Source organism: Condylura cristata, unplaced genomic scaffold (genome assembly GCF_000260355.1).
Source record: "Condylura cristata isolate star-nosed mole 26May11 unplaced genomic scaffold, ConCri1.0 scaffold00003, whole genome shotgun sequence".
NCBI lineage: Eukaryota > Metazoa > Chordata > Mammalia > Eulipotyphla > Talpidae > Condylura > Condylura cristata.
In genome coordinates this window covers 2,242,867-2,260,635 of record NW_004567104.1, presented here as the reverse complement: position 1 = coordinate 2,260,635, position 17,769 = coordinate 2,242,867, and the positions used below count along the sequence as shown (strand labels likewise).

At 36.2% G+C, this 17,769-nt stretch overlaps 1 protein-coding gene across 2 annotated transcripts in view; it reads right to left on the bottom strand.

Moving 5' to 3' along the window:
- Positions 1–278: 278 nt before the first annotated feature.
- The window catches only part of PPM1L (protein phosphatase, Mg2+/Mn2+ dependent, 1L), a 194,912-nt gene continuing 177,421 nt past the window's right edge, over positions 279–17,769 (bottom strand). The window contains exons 3-4 of one of the 2 annotated variants that reach the window (XM_004674926.2): positions 8,059–8,220; positions 279–4,517 (exon numbers count right to left, since the gene is read on the bottom strand). In XM_004674926.2, the coding sequence (XP_004674983.1) occupies positions 4,171–4,517; positions 8,059–8,220 (509 nt within the window). In that variant the 3' untranslated portion in view covers positions 279–4,170. The remainder of the gene's footprint in view (positions 4,518–8,058; positions 8,221–17,769) is intronic. The other variant, XM_012733205.1, reaches the window with a different exon arrangement.

The following is a 17,769-nucleotide window of genomic DNA, read 5'->3' as shown; positions in this document are numbered from 1 at the left end:
AAAAGGAAAAATACCGAATGGTTTTACTCATAGCAGGAGTATAACGGATCACGCGAGAAAATAATAATAATGAACAGTTATATACCAGAGACAATTTATGGGGGTGGAGTGAGGAATGGGATCAGAAACAGTGGGGGGAAGGAAATACACTGGACTTTGGTGATGGCACATGGGTGATTTGGTGATGGGTAGCCCAAGGGGATTATAACTGAAATGGAAAAATGCACAAAATGATGTAAAAATAAACTATTATATTATTTTAAAAAATGTTTCTTGTGTTCAAATTAATGTGAAAAATACCAAAATCATTTAAATTATATATGTGTATCCCTTCCCCAGCCCCTCAATCAGTACATTTGAATAAATAGCCTTCCATGTGCATATATGAATTAACTTTCTAAGATAGTATATGTTTCTTGGCCCTGAAATCCTTTATTTGAAAGAGCATCTTTGAAATTTTATTCTGTGGAACACATTGTGAGGATCATTAGATTGTATCACTCCTGCATTGTTCAGCTAATTGCCTCAAAATCTAGATACCAACAGTTTGATCCAAATGCAAATAAATACGCATGCTATCTAACAGTAAGGCTATATCTGCAGCACTGGATCAGGAATGTTGGGTGACAAAATGATGCAATTTGGGGAGATTATTAAGGGAAGATCAGTTTACTAATGGGTCATATGAGAAAAATATTCTGAAATAATTGAAAATAAAACCATTATACATTTAAATGTATAATAGCATGCATTGTTACAGCTGCAAGAAAGTTATAGCTTGTAACAATTCAGGGGGAACATCAAGAATACCACAATATATCTAGCAAAAGAAAAAGTAATTATTCCATTTGTGAATGTATTCCATATGTATTCACAGACCTCCAATCCAACCCAACACAGTAATTAATTTCCTAAAATCACTTCAGCCATATTGGATATGATGATGCCATAATTCCCATGTAATTCTGTTTGGTTAAAATGTATGTGGGTTGAAATCATTATAACTGTATGAAATAAGGGCTTTTAAAATTATTCAGTTTACATATGTACCTGTATACTTTATATAGTATTTTATAACATTTTCTGTAATACTTACTACCTATTCAAGATTCAAGAAACCAATACCTTCAGTCCATAACAAGAATATAATGCAGCCACTGGTTACAGTAATATGCATGTAAGTGTCCAGCCATTTTGTGTTATGACAGTGACTTCAGCATGTAGTGCCTTGGGAAAGATGGCCACACAAAATAAGTGCAGGACTTGGGAACTAGCTTTGGATTTGTCTATGTAATTATTGTTTATTCCTTTGATTAGAGAATCACAAGTACAATAAATTAAAAAACAAAATTCCCTGCCTATTCCCCCCACCCCTAATCCCATCCATTTTAAGATTACAAATTACCACTAGATCAGCAAGCAGTGCATTTTAAGGGCCTGGGCTTGGCTTCTTGCTGGGAGCTCATAAGTTCATGGCTCTTCTTCCCAGCTTCCTTCCCAACTTTGTATCTAAAAAGCTGTAAAACCATCCCCAGATTTGGCACCATGGAGGCTATTGGCAATATGAACTCAGATTAGGGAGTCTGGGCAGCCTCTGGTAACAATTCCAAAGCTTTGGTAGCACTGTTCAGGGAAGCTTCCCATGCTGAATTCTCAAGTCAACTTCCCCAATAACTAGATTCAATCTCCCTGCCCCTAGACTAAAGGAGCAGCTGGTGAGCCACAGGAACCCCTGTAGGTGATACCTGTGCACCCTTATAGCTGGGGGAGAGAATTCCAGGAGGACAAGGGTAGGGCACAAGTTCTGATTTTAGACATGATTATTAATCAAACTATAACTACTTTGTCTAGAACATCTATTCCTTAAAAACCTATAAGCCAAAGCAGGAAGAGAAAAGGCAGGAAGGGAGTAGAAAATATACCACTTGGTTAAAGTCAGAAATCAATCAATCAATTAATAAATTAATTAAAGCAAAATTTAGTAAATGCTTTATAACCTCAAACAGAGGGAAAGTCATGCACCTCTGCACTCAGTGCCATCTACTCATCATCTGCAGGGTAAATGGACTCTAATTTACTAATCTAATAGCTTTTCTTTTTCATCTCAACAAAACAGTACCATTTAGACAATACCCATGATCAAGGAATTTAAAATACATTTCCCTTGTTAATATCAATTTTAGGGTTTAACTAAAAATAACAAAGGAACATTGTGTACCATAAAGCTTTGTGTACTACTTAAACATTGTGTACCACTTAAAATTGAACTTCAGCTAGACAGTAGGCTTTGCCAACTCAAGTCAGAATGTCTTAAATCTCCAAGCAAACTCAGGCCACCTGAGCTTCCCTCACTGACCACAAATAGAATGTTTCCCACATTCTTTTCTGATATCCACCTCAACTAGGAACACGGAAATTTTCAATGTCTACTTGATCTAAATTGGTGGTAGATATTTGGACTAGACCACATTCTATGGTAAAAACAAAACAAACCCCAGGGTTCTAACTCTAATGTTGAAAATGCTATTATTAGAATTTAAAAAGTAAGCAAATCCCTTGGGAAACCATTAGTCTTCTCAAGGCAGTGAAAGAAAACTAAGTGCTTAGAGGATGGTGATAGTTGTAACCTTTCCACCCTCCCTAGTTTTCTCCTAGAGGCTGTTTTGGGGAAGCATCACAGAGCAGGGCAGGGACAGTGAAGGGAGAAGTAGCCAGTGAGTGGGTCCTTCAAGAGGCTATAACGACAAGTGCCCACTCAGAAAGAACAAAAAACAGGTTACACCCTGGCCTTTCAGATACAGAGGCGTGGGGTGCATGAAAATCTTGATAGGCTTTTTGAGTCACTTCGCTCAGTAAAACAGGATAACTTAGTATTTTCTGTAAATTGAGACTGGAAATACTGAGATTAGAAACAAGACGTTGGGCTAGGAAAAGAAGAACAGCAAGCCTAACCCCAAATAATTCTGGGCTGTTGCTTAACAATAAAGTGAATGCCAAACCAACTTTGTTGTTGGAAAGGTGGGCTATATCTGGGACAAAGCTGGCAACTTTGCCTGGAGAAAGTTACCAATATGGATGATGATTTTCAAGTTAATGGATGCTGGGTGCACACATTCTAGCAGTTTATCACCATATTCCAAACTCTGGCTGAGAACTCTGTAGGAGGCTTCAAGGAACACACATTAATTTCTGACTGCTGATCCTTACAACACTGCATGAAAGTTACTAGAAAGCTACTAGGGTAGAAGAGGGGGGAAGAAATCAAACAAAAACAAGACTGCATTAAACTGGCAGCTAGAGTTCAGTGCAGCTGGAAAACTCACTAGATTTCTTTCCTAAATAGCAGACTTCCTTAAGGGCACTATGATTTAATCAGCCATTCTTTTTCTCTACCTATCCTTAAAGATGGAGGAACTATGACACTCTAGTTAGCCTTTTTCATTTACCCTAACTGATATCTGGTGGTAAAGTTTAAAGACTACCAATTACATAAGGTAAGGTGTAAGCAAAAAGTTAAAGTCAAGCACAGTTAGGGGAAATGTATGAGGACTCGTCAGGTGGTAGAGGTAATAAAGGGTGTGAGGGAAAATGTTTATTTCTGCTGTACTCCCTCAGTCTTCAAGAGTAGCCATTGAATAAGAAACCATTTCAAATCTGTTTCTGGGCTGCTACTTAGCAGAGGACCTGAGTTCATGTGGATGAAATTTCAGGACAGCTCTGCTCTTGGCAAACAGCTTTGCCCCTTGGGCCCTTAATCATAAGGTATGTCCCCTGCAGCCCCTGGGAGATGTGTCCTGCTTGCTGCTCTAAAGACAGGGCATACACTGTGAGGCCAGGGGGCTCTGCTGGGGTCTTGAAAAGGACCTTTAAGGGAAACTATGGCACACAGGCCATTCACTTCATACATGTGAATCTACGCTATATACTTCTATACATATTGAACATTGAATGAAAGAGTTGGGAAAACATGAAGAAACCTTTTCCAGCATCTCAACTATACTGGCCAAGAGCACTCTCTGTTGATCACAGAATATAGGCCTAAAACCACTAGGGAGGGGTAATCCTATGTCTGGGGTGGATGTTGCTAACTGTAACTCCCACTTCACTGCATTAAAAGAGACCAAATATACTGAAAGTCCTTTAGTTGAAAGCAGCTGAGGCCATGAAGGTTCACTGCTCATCTGTTTTGCTGCTATTCCTAAACTTCACTACCATGACTGTTATATTATCAGGGCAGCCTCTGTAAAATGACTGTAGAACTATGCTCTTGGCTCCAAAGTGAGGTTCATCCAAGCGCTCCTTGATAAATCGAACAGCTTCTTCATTGCTGAAAGCATCCCAAAGGCCATCTGATGCCAAGATCATAAACTCGGGCTGGAGCTTGTCTAGGTCAAAGGTCAGGATATCTGGATCTGGGATGACCACGTTGAGATTTTTCAGTGGATAATCCCCCAGGGACCGAGACATAGCCAGGATTCCTTGGACCCTCCAGGAGCCATTAAAACTGATGAAACCACCTGGAAAAGACAGAATGAATTCATTAGCTTTACCAGCTGCTATCTCACACACCTGGCAAAGTCTGGCTATGTGCAAAAAAGGCTGATCCATATAGCATGGGTTTCTCTCACAGCACTTTGACACTTCAAGGGAGGAGCAGCATTCTTGCTGTATGGCTTAAGGTTTGACAGTAGGCCGTGATGACCTTATCCTTGGCATCTTAAAGACTTTCAAGAATATATCATAAGAAAATCGGGAGTGGAAGCTATGTGTGGGTGAGGGTGTTGGTTTTAACTTAGTTTCTTGGCAGCTGAGTGATCAAAGGGGTGGGGGCTCAAGGAGAGTTGGTAAAAGAGTGCTAAAAATCTACCCAAAGGACACAAAAACATTGATTCAAAAGGACACATGCATCCCATGTTTATTGCTGCCCTATTTTTATGGGAGATGTGGAATCAACCCAAATACTCCAAAATAGATGACTATAGTAAAAAGATGTGGTACATATACACAATGAAATATTACTCCTCAATCAAAAAAGATAAACACATGCCTTTTGCAGCAACATGGATGGAGGTGGAAGGGATCATGCTTACTGAAATAAGCCAGAAAGAAAAAGAAAATATCGATGGTTTCACTAATAGGAGGAGCGTAAGGGATCAGGGAAAAATAAAAGCAATTGTAATACACAGTAAAAAAAGAAAAACAACTAACAGCTATAAACCAGAGACATTTTACGGGGGTGGAGAGGGGAACTGGATCAAAACTGGGGTGGGAATAGCTCATGGATCTAGAGTGATGGTACAGGGATGAACTGGTGGCGGGAAGCCCAAGAAGTTTACAACGGAAATGAAAAAATGCACAAAATGAAGAATGATGTAAAAAATAAATAAAAATACATTTTAAAATAAAAAAAAGAGTGCTAAAACTGCATAGGCTTCAATCAGACAGTCCTGGGTAATTCTGGCTTGACCATTTATTGGCTGTGTGGCCTTGAGCACACAACATCTTTCAGGATCCACTTCCGTGTTTGTGAAATGAGTATAATATGTTGACATAAGGCAAGTAAAGAGAAAGCATATGCAAAACACTAGGCTTGGTTCCCAGCACTAAGTGAACTCAGCATCATTGACAGCTAATGATGCTTTTTGTTGGAAACAGAATAAGGAGTTTGGCAACATTGTAGCATTGGGCCAGACTGGTTACAGTGTGCTAAGTAGGAGGGAGAGGAAAGATGTTTTGAAAAGAAGGCTGGGGCCAGAGAAAACACACATAAAGCAATGAAACCACTCACTGTCCCTCTTAAGCCTTGTAATAATACACTCTTAATGAGCAGTTTAATGGAGATGGTTCTCATTTTTGCTTTTATAAATAATCACTGTAGGGCAGGAGAGTAGATGGTGGATATGGTTGGCAGAAGAAGTGTAATGTAGGAGTGACATTTTAGTAATGAGGACTGGATGCAAGAGTGACACTTCCTTGTACACACATCCATGTTTACAAGAGAGTAAGCTAACTGCATCTCCAGTTTGGGGCCATAACATACTCCTGGGGAAATAGTATCTTCTTAAGAAGTGAGGGTATTTTACTCACACTGCCTATAGATCATCAAAACTTGATACTCTTGAAATACCTATACCTTCTAGCTTATCAATAGAAAACCTGACCAAAGTTTTCATTAAAAATTGTTTTGCGGCCCTCCCTGGTGGCACAGCAGGTTAAAACACTGTACTAAGAAGCTTAAGCCACTTCTGCATGAGTTTGATATCCCTCTGCCCCGGAGGAGATCCACATGGCGTGCAGACCTCTCCTGACCGGCCCGCTGCTCCCCTCAGCAGTGTACTTCGTAGATCTGCCTGTTCTGCTCCCCATTCTGTCCCTGGTGAATCCTTGCACCCTCCGCATCTCTGGCCTGTACCCCAGTTCTGTATGAATAAATAAATAAATCTTTTTAAAAAAATGTTTGCTTTTCGATCAGTAACTGTAATAAAATTCAACACCTTTTTTTTTTTTTCAGCTGAGTTTCCTGATGTGAAAATTTAGATGTTGTTTAGGGTCTGGGAAGAAGTTTACTTATAGAGGTTAAGATTCTGCCTGAGATTACTCCAGACACACATCCTGGTCATACAGCCAAAATATATAAGCACCTGCTGCCTTGTATATCATACAGTTGTCAGTGTATGGAGGGGAAGAAATCCCCCTTCTGCAGATCGAAATGAATCCTCCCAAACTGAAGTATTATTAATACATAATAATTAATTGATAATCTCCTTTTCAGTCTTTGCCCCAGTGTCACCTCAGTGAAGCCTACTGACCACCCTATTTAAAATTACAAGCCCCTTCTTGACCTGTGAATACTAGAGTGGGCACCCATTTAGCTTTGATTGTTTTGATTTTTATATATAGTGATATAGCTTTCTATTGCCTTTTTTAGCAGTGGGAAAGGAGGAATCTGGCATGAGAAGTATTTGTATTTTTTTTTTTTTAGTTCAGTGAAGTAGTTTTAAACTTTGCTTTTTAACAAACTCTAGAACTCTTGTCAGCAAAGTAAAGAGTTGTTACATAAATGAAAGTTCAAGAACTTTCTGTAGTAAATACAATTTGCAAAATACTGGTTTTTTTATTTAGAATGCTGAAATGTTTCTTAGGTTAAATAAACAGTAATTCTTTTACCTGCTTTGTTTCTCCTTATAGTAATTATCTTATCTAGTATTATCGCTACCAGGTAAAATGCTAGACAATTATTTGTACTTATTAACATCCATTCTGTTTCCCACCCATTCCAAAAATACCCTATCCTATAGATGTTAAAAAAAAAAAAATGAAAAAGGGATTACCCCCCTCCACCTGAAATATGTAGTTATGCAAGGTACTGAGCTAAGAATTGGGAATATAGAAGATACCAAAACTAAATTCCTCTCCTCAGAGAGCTCACAGTTTGTGAAGGCAATAAATATAAGTGAGGTAGGTATATCTGTCCATACATAGTAAAAGGTCCCAAAGGTCCAAACTAGATTCTGGGGAATGACAAAAGGGATATCTAACCCAAAGAAGGGTGGGGTGAGGAGGGGAGAAAGGAAAGGGAAGGAGGGGGTGGGGGTCATCAGTGTGACTGGAAAGGTTTCCAAAAGGAGACCCTTAAACTGAGTCTTAAAGACAAGTAATTGCTACCCATTAGGCAGTACCAACACAGGCAGAGAGGTATAAGAAACTAGGGAGTGTTGTTTGGAGAACAGTTAGTAGTTTAGTGTGGTTGGGGAGAAACAATGTAAGAAGAGATGCAAAATGAGGCAGAAGATGGTTTCAAAGATCTAACTAGCCTTTGCATTTTCTATAAAAGGATTATTTTTGGCCTTTTTGTAGTCTTTAGCCATAAGAAAGAGCAAATTCAGTGATCATTTATCTGAAAGGAAACTGATAAAGTCAAATCTCAGCTACCTCAATAGTAGCCTCTATTTTCCAGCAGGTTATATGAGTATCTCACTGCCAAAGGACCAGCCAGACAAGCCACCTTGTTTATCAAACAAAATGGCTGAAAATCCTCAGAGGCATTTGCAAACTCACCAGCTCTCTTTATTCTCTTTCTTTCCTTCAGTTGGTAAGGCTTGTGGTCATGAGACAAAGGAATGGCATTTCCATCCTTGTCACATAGGACCCCACGAGAATCACCCACATTTGCCACAGTGAGGTCTTTATCTGATAGTAGAGCAATCAGACACGTTGTACCTGACAAATAGAAGAGAGAGGCAATACAGGAGGTCAGCAATATATTGAGTGTAGTTGTTTCTTATGGTTACTGGATTCTTCAGTGATTTCAACCTCTCCTACTAACTGAAAATTTAGCTCTAGACACTCTGGGAATGATGGCTGTTCAACAATACTAATCAAATCTGACAGTCAAATTTCTTAATTATGTTAGAGTCAATGAAAAAAGCTAAGATAACATCATTTTCCCAAATCATTTTTTCTCTGCTAATCTTAATTTAAATACATATCACATTTAAAATAATTAAGAGGAAATCAAAATCAGTTTGAAGTTTCAAACAATTGACACGTATCTTTCACTGGTGCTATTTCTGTGAAGTCCTAGTTAAAAGTGGTTAAGTAGGGTTAGGTGGACTGCACAGCTGGAACAAGGAAATGACAGATGCTACAGTCAGAGCTTATAAAGCCATGGAGAGCCATCAGGGAGTTGCCTATATGTAGTCTGACAGAGAAGACTGGTAGCCAAAAACAGTTCAGCTCAGCTTGTAATGAGGGCATACTATATAGTAGAAGTAAAGAAAAATACATCATGACAGATATGAGCCCCAAGTACATAACGGTGAGGGCTGAGGAAAGGCATTTAAAGCCACAATGGAAGCAAGACTGAAGAACTGAAGACCTGCTTGCATACAGCCCCCACAGAATACAAAAGGGCAAGTTCTCCACAAATTCTTCTTTGAATGAAAAAACCGAGTTGGACAGTCTGGATTATTAGGAAACTGCCCTGTTCTGTCTAGCACTTTTTCTTGCTCTTCCTTCCCTTCTGATGTTAGTGAGTATGCAAGCATGTGATAAAGCACAAAACCCAAGAAGCTTTTGCTTCAAATTGATACAGTTACTTGTTAAATTATTCATAAGTCTTTGTTAATATTTTCCCACTCATTGAAGTATCATCTTCCATAGCAGAATGTAAATTGCAATCAAAGAGACTTTAATCTTCATAGAACAACAAAAAGACTGAATTCTTAAACAAACAGAATAATTATAGGCTTATATCAAAAGTAGGGAGAATAATTAGCACAATTCAATTATTTGAAATTATATATTTTATTTTCTTAAGTTTTTTTCTAAGCGTGATAATTTTTCTTACATCATTGTTAAATTTTGAACACTATATGATTTATCCTCTTAGGTGTGGTCACTGTAGTTCTCCCACCACAAAAGCACCAGTACTCCATTACAATAGTCCCTTCTGTTCTTTCCCCACTTGAAATTTTATTCTTTAGCCTATTAATTATTATTGCCTTAATCAGAAATTAAAACATATGATTGTCGGCTAGCTCAGGAATTCCAATATAAAACAACTTGTGAGAGTATAAAAGGCTAATGTTAAGGATTATCAATAAAAAATTGCTAATATTACACCTTAAAAAATGAAACACATATCTTTCAGGGAAAATTATCTGCAAAGCTTCCTGGAAACGGGTTATGGTTACAGCTTCTGTCTGGACTTGCTTTCAGCTATCTCTAGCAGTCTGAGGAACACCTGCCCCTCCCCTGCCAAGATACTATGGGACTTACTTGTGTGTATTTTTCTATGTACCCAAGAGAGCACAAAGGAAAAACTCTGTAAGCAAAACTTGCTGGGAGTGGGGATAGGTCACAGCTCCAATCCTGGACTTGCCTAAACTCAGAAGGCTTCCAGACAGCCTGCCTGGTAATGGGATTGTTAGCTAGGTTGCAGCTAATGAATCAGTAACAGTTTGAGGCTTCTGGGAAAGGAGCAGCCTAGAACTAAGGTGACTGTAGATTCCACGCTCAGTTTAGTCATTTGCAACTCCCAGGGTGGCCTATGTCCTTGGCGTTCTATAGCAGCAATCTCTGTGCTTCCTTCTTTCCCAGCCCCCACCATGTAGCCTGGATTCCTGGACAACAATCCTGCACTGGGTCTTGATCTCTCATTTCCTTATTGGTGAAATGAGTTTATCCTAGACAACAAATGAAAACTCAGAATCCAAAGCCATACCCTAGACAATATCTTGCAATCTTTATTTCTAACACAGGACTGGGAAAGAAGACAGTTTGACCTAATCTACAGAAATAAATACAAGGAAATTATAATGTAACACACCACATCAATAAACTAGAGAATACAACATAATTATAACAAACAAGCATTCAACAAATTCAACATCCATTTATGATAAAAATCAGAAAGAACATACCCCAATATAACAGATTCAATAGAATCTCTCTGGAGCCCTATGGGTTAAATCTCAGTGCTATCACCTCTACAGTCTTGAGTTCAATTCCTGCCAGGGAACTAACCCACAGAAAGCACAGCAGCTCTCTCCTGTCTCATCAGCTGCTCCCCTTAACAGTATATTTCAGTAAATTCTCCTGTTCTGTTCTCCACTTTGTCTTGTCTGGTGAATCCTCTTAATAACTGCACCTTTGACCTATGCCTCAGTTCTTCTGTGCATAAATAATAAATCTTTCAAAACAAGTAAAAAAAAAAAGACAACAACATATACCATGTATAACAAACCCATAGTTAATATCAAATGAAAAATTAAAAGCTTTTCCTCTAACAGCAGGAACAAAAAAAGAATATCAATTTTCACCACTATTACTTAATGTTTTATTGGAATTCCTACATAGAGCAATTAGGCAATAAAAAGATATAAGAGGAATACAAACTGGAATGGAATAAGTATCATTATTAAAAATGACAAACTACATGTAGAAAATCCTAGACTTCACTAAGACTGTCAGAAACAGTACATCAGCACAGTAAAGAGGAGGGCTACAAACAGTTGTTCATTATTGTTGTATGCCGACAGCTCACAAAGAGCAAACCACAGCTTCTGGTTCTCTGGCACCACCAGCATTCTGCTTAACCAAATTGGTTATTGGCCCATTGAACTTGAGCAGGCTAGGTTCACTGGGCTCAAATCTGATTGGTCCATTTACAGTCTGAGCTCTGAGACTTAAGGACAATGATTGTGTTGCTCAGTGTGGTGACGTCCTGTCTGTTTCTGTCCGGTCTGGCCTCGGGTCCAGCCTTCAGACTATGGCTTTGGACTACTACAATGTCACCTCATCTTCCACAAGAGGGCTTTGGGACTTCTGGACATTGCAGACACTATGTGGAGTAAGACAGCTGAACATTTCTAGTCATAGAAACTCTTTTCCCATATCACCTGTTTGTTCAGTAAATCCCATTCTTGTTTGACCAGAAGGCTGTTTGGTCTTGCAATTGCACAATGGGTGAAAACCTACTAACCTGTTACACACTTTGGGAAGTGTCCTTTGGCATTGTCTTGAATACTGTTTTAAGTACTCTATTAGTACTATTTTAAGAACATGTCAACAATGATCAACACCACACTCTATATCACCTTCCAGATATCACTATAGCAGGGAGACATCTGTAGTAAAATACAGTTTACATATTGATGAAAACACAATAGCCTTCCTGTAAGCTTATAATACATGCTCATAGTATACTGTTAGTAAGTGGGGAGAAATTTTAGTGCAGGTTCGTCCCAAATTATTTCCTCCAGTCCTTTCCTGGTCTAATAAAAATGAAATATGGATAGGTTTTCTACCCTTACCATATTCTCCAAAGTTGTGGTACCTTTTGAAGATGTAAAGATACATCATGGTGGTCAATATATGAACAACTTGTGTTTGCTCTTATTTCAATTTGTATTTCAGGAAAACAGGCACACTATTTACTTTTTAACATCTTAAGTGTGTTTGGGGGGAAGAAGGTAGTAGGTGTTATTTTTGTTCTTTAAGCAGATAAAGATAAAACTCTAGGACTTCAGGTGTTTCATCTGTGATTGCACTGTTCAGTGTGTATTTATTGAATGATTGACAAATGGGAATTATTACTCTAGTAATTATAACAATGATAGAACATATTTGTTTAAGCCTTTTATTATAATGATAGACTTTTTATGTATATTATATAACTTTATACTATGCTTAGGCATTATTATCCTCATTTTACACATGTGGAACCTAAGTCTCAGATAGGGCAACAACTTGCCCCTATTACACATTTGGACTGTTTGACTTTCTTAGGCCTCACTGCTAACAATCACAGTTCTTACTGCTCTAAACTATTGCCCTTCCTATCCCCAGGAAGAATAATTTTTGTGACCAGTTTCTACACTTCTGTATTTTGAATAGGTCCCATCAACTTATTTACTTTTGCATAGAACACAGAGGTTTGTGAATAAGGAAAATTTTTGATTCATTTGACATGAATTTCATTAATATAGCTGTGATTCTGTATTACTTATTAAGCAAAATTGATAAAATTAAAATTCTCAAGAATGATCATCAATCAGAAGACACCTGAACCTCTCTGAATGCAGAAATAACTGACTCAGGTTAGTTAACTTCCAAGTCCTTTCAGCTTAAATAAGTTGATGATCTTTAGTTGGAACTGCAAAATTTAATACCGTTAGGGAAGAAGGATAGGCATAAGAAAAATCAAGTGTGACACTAACTGGTGAGCTTCTAAATAATAAAGTACGTAAATTCCCACTTTTGTATTTTTTTGAAAAAGTAAGAGACTATAAAATGGCGACAAGATGAGATCACTGATTAGGAAATGGAGAGGTTATTGTGAAATGGAAAACAGGTCTGTGAGATTTTTGTCTGAGGTGTCCTGAAAGAGATCATAGTTGCGTCCCATAATATCAGGAAGCATCAATTCCAGGAAATTTACAGAGGCCAGTTTGAGCTGGATCTTTTCTCTGTGTTTACCCAGGCCTTTAGTGATGTGTGATGATAGAGGAGAAAATGGGTCCTACAAACTGGGTGTTTAAAAATAAACTCCTGAAAGTGGTGTTCCATAGAAAAGCTGATAGAAAATGGGGTTAATGACAGCGTAACATTAGAGATTATTTTAAAGTGTTTTATATTTTCATATGTTAATGTTGATTTAATAATGGAAATTAAAACTAGCCTACAGCATGTAGCTTTCATTCCAAAATTTAAAAAGCATTTTCATATAGCTTATTTATTTGAACTTTATGACATCCTTCTAAGGCATGAGGAAGTTTTATTAAAAAATAAAACTTAACACTGATGTCATTTTGTCATCACTAATGGATGGCACATGGGTGAATTGGTAGTGGGAAGTATATAGGATTTACAACTGAGATGAAAAAATGTACAAAATGAAGAATGATGTAAAAAAATATATGTATATAATGTAACAAAAAAGAGGGTTGAAGTGAGATGGGAAGGGTTTTCAAACTTTAGCTTTACATTTGTTAATTGTATGTAACTGGCCAAGTCATTAGCCTTGTGAAGCTGAATTTTCAGATTTGTTCACTAAGTGATTCTTTCCTTTAACTGTCTAAGAAGTATAGATAGGATCAAATGAAGTAACTTACATAAAATGTATGTCAAAATTAGAACTCAATAAACGCTATTGCCATATGTGTGAGCCTTTACATCTGCACCTGCTTTGTCATATATGAGCTTCATTAAGACTATAAATTAATGTTTTTTGTTTGTATATATGCTGATTCTAAAGTTGTGAGTGTAATATAAAACGACAATCTGTTAAACGTGATGGTTTCTGTTAGTACAGATGACATCCCTGAAACTATACAAAGTTCATCAAGATTATTATTATTACATCAAGTTGCGTATTAAGGTATAAAGTCTCACAAATTAAAAATTTACAGGGCATGCACACTGGCTTATGCTAAGTTTTTATAAATGACTATTTCAGTCCAAGGGTACCATCTTCTATCATTCTGCCATCTGGGAGGGTCCTTCTGTCTTAATGTTGTATTGATGTTTGCTTACATGGATGGAGTAGTAAAAAGGGGTGATGACCAAATTCAGCCTTGCAGTGTGGTTGTATTCTCCTGGCTCATTTGGCTGAACTGACCCATTCTCTTTAAACTGACTTTATGTTAAATTTGTCCTGGGTTTATGATCTCCCTCTTTATTTCTTTTCCCTTTAATCTCTGTGCAGTGTCTTTTTATAGTTTACTTTGTAGAAGATTTTTCCTCTACCGGTTCCTTGAGTTTTGTCCTTAGTAACTCTTCTTATTTCATGCTGTACTTATTTCATATATACTTAAATTGCATTTACTTGTATATTTATGTATATACCAAATCTGTATTTCTAGCTTAAGTTATATCATCAGATCTTGACATTCAATTTTTCCATAGGGACCTCAAATGCTATAGATATCTGCTTTAAACTTACCTGTTTATTCATAGTGCTTAACTGAATCACAGAATGGCATCAATATCATGCATATCCAGAGATCTTGGAATGAGCACTAATACTTCCTTCTATGCCCTAGTGAATCATCTAGTAAGTCTTGCTAATTTTACTACGTTACCATGTTTCAAATTCCCCACTTTACTTTTACCCATGTTTCAATTAGAAGGATAGCATAGTTAAAAGCATTCACTTTGGGTCTCATTCCAAGTGTTACTGCTTATTACCTGCGCGGTCATGAACAACTACCTTAATATTTCTAAGTCTTTTTTTTTTTAAAACTCTGTAAGAGGGGATAACATTTGATTTGTTAGTTAAACCAGCTGGTGTTATTAAAAATAATTGCATATATAATATAATAACATTAAAAAGTTACAATATGTAAGAACACATTTAACAATCAAAATTTAAGACTGTACACTAAAAACTAAAAAAATTGTTGAAAGAAAGATCCAAAGATCTAAATAAGTGAAAAACATCCTGTATTCATAAATTAGATTACTGGATATGAATAAGATGGAAATATTTTTAAAATTGATCCATAAATTCAACTCAATCTCTGTAAAAAAATTTTTTGGCAAGAGAAAGCAACAAGTTGTTCCTTAAATTCATGTGGCAATACAAGGCATACAGAATAGCCAATACCATCTTTCAAAATGAATATGTGGAGGGTTTAGACTTTCTAACTTCAAAGTTTGCTACAAAGCTACTGTATTTGAAATAGTGTCATATTATGGCATAAAGATGACACAAAGATATTGATATAAAGATACAAATCAATGAAACAGAATAAAAGTAAAAAATAAAACTTAACACTGATGTTCCCCTGATATTTGCCAAGGACACAAAGATATGGAAAGAAGAGTCTATTTAACAAATAATGGTGGGGCAACTAGATAACAAAACAGGTAACGTTGATGGCTCTACATGGATCACTAACACTAAAATCTAACTATAAATAGATTAGTATACTAAAACAAACAAACAAAAAATAGCTTAAATGGATCACAGACCTAAACATATGAACTAGAAGTATGAAACCCTTGGATGAAGTAATTGGGATAAACCTTTATAACGGTGTATTACATAAAAACTTCTTCAATAAATGATCAAAGCACAAGTGATCAACTGATTTTGATAAAAATTAAAGACTTGTATACTTGAATCATCAAAAACAAAAAGTGAAAGAAAGAAAATCCCTACAGAATAAATTATTTGGAACTCATATGTGAGTTGAGAAGACATTTATACTTAGAACACATAAAGAGCTCTTACAACTCAACAACAAGAGACAAAATAAAAAAATATAAACAGATATACAATTGGTGAGGATATATGGGAGATGCTCAATATCATTAGTTACTAGAGAAATTGAAATCCACAATAAGATAGCACTTTATTCCCATGATGATTGCTAAAATGAAATATACAAGAATGCTTCTGGGCAAAGATACAGAGAACTTGAAAGCCTCACACATCACTGTTGGAACTGTGAAATTAGAACAACTGGAAAACAATTTAGTGGTTTCTCAAAAAGTTTAACACAGAGTTATTATAATATCCAGCAACTGCATTAATAGGTATATACCAAAGAGAACTAAAAAGATAGTCTAGACTAAAATTTGTTTATAGTGAGTGTACTATATATTCCCCACAATACTGAAAATTTGGAAATAACTTAAATGCTCATCAAATAAAGAATGGACAAACAAAATGTGGTATAAATAATTAATCAGCTATAAGAAATAATGTGCCACAAGATATATATATATATAGGTGACAAAGATGAAGTTTGAAAACATTACGTTGAATTAAAAACCAAACATTTACAAGATAGCACAAATGGTATGATTCCTTTTATATGAAATGTACAGAATAGGCAACTATATAAAGATTAAAAGTCATTTAGCAGTTGCTTAGGGATGGACAGTATTGAGGTAGAGTAAACAGGATTGACTGTTGAAAAGTAAAAGGTTTCTTTTGGTGTTGATGAAAATATTCTAAAATTAAACAGTGGTGATATTTTTAGTTCTGTATAAACCACCACAAAAGTATATTTGTATGCTTGTATACTTCAAGGGCATAAACTGTATGGTCAGTGAATTAAATCAATAAAGCTGTTATATGTGTGTATACACACACACAAATACGTACAAGCACATATACATGTTTACTATGCATATGTATAGATAGATCGATAGAGAGATAGACATTAATTTCACATTTTATATGACCATGAATAACTCTTGCTAAGAAGAAATAGCTAGACTTATTGTTTTGTTCCTTTACAAAACTGCATCTTATAGAAATAATAAAATAAAGGAGTTAAGTACCAGTTGGCTGTCTGTGAAGCATTTCCTTTCATCAAATCATCTTTTCTATGCTGTTTACATTAACTATTTAGATGACTCCTCTTAATTAGGGCAGTATGACTTTTGTAGATAATAGTTCTCTCTTCTCCATTTTAACCTGATTTTAGCATTTATGTTAGAAAAGACCACATTTTTCCAACTTAAGTCAAATGGAAAAGGAGAATACAGAGGATGCACATCAATAACAGAGTAACTATTTTTAAAAATTGGATAGCAAAGTTATTATTGTGAAATGAACAGTCTCAACATAAATGGACCATTATGTGAAATCTCATGCAACAAAGTCAGTAATTTATAAATGACACAAAGATTTTGGTCTTCTTATTTTATTTTATTTTGAGTACTCATCCCCAGAGAATATTCTGGATTAATTCCTATTCTAAAACTCTTCCAAAAATTGAGGAAGAGAAATTATTTCCAACACATTTTCTGAGATCAGCCTTATTGTGATATCAATAGGAGACAAGGACATTAAAATAATAAGACTACAGACTAATATACTTCATAAACATAGATGAAAAATCTTCAATAAAACCAAACAAGCTTAATTCAATGATACAATAAAGGGATCATAGATAACAACAAAGCAGTATTTATTTCACAGAGGCAAGGATGGTTCAACACACATAAATAGATCAGTGTAACTCCACACAGTGTCAAAAACAAAGGGAAAAATCATATGATCATTTAAATAGAAGACATAAAAAGTATTTGGCAAGATTCAATATCCCTTTATGATAAAAATTCTCCAAAATATATGGTGATAGATGGAACATAATACAGGACATATGCAAAATGTAGTAAACATGAATGGTGAAAAAGTGAACAAAAAAATCCTGTCAGTCATTTGTAAGATAAGGGTGACCACTTTTACTATTACTACTCCACATAGTATTAGTTGTAGCTAACAGAACAAAATTAGGTGAGAAGATG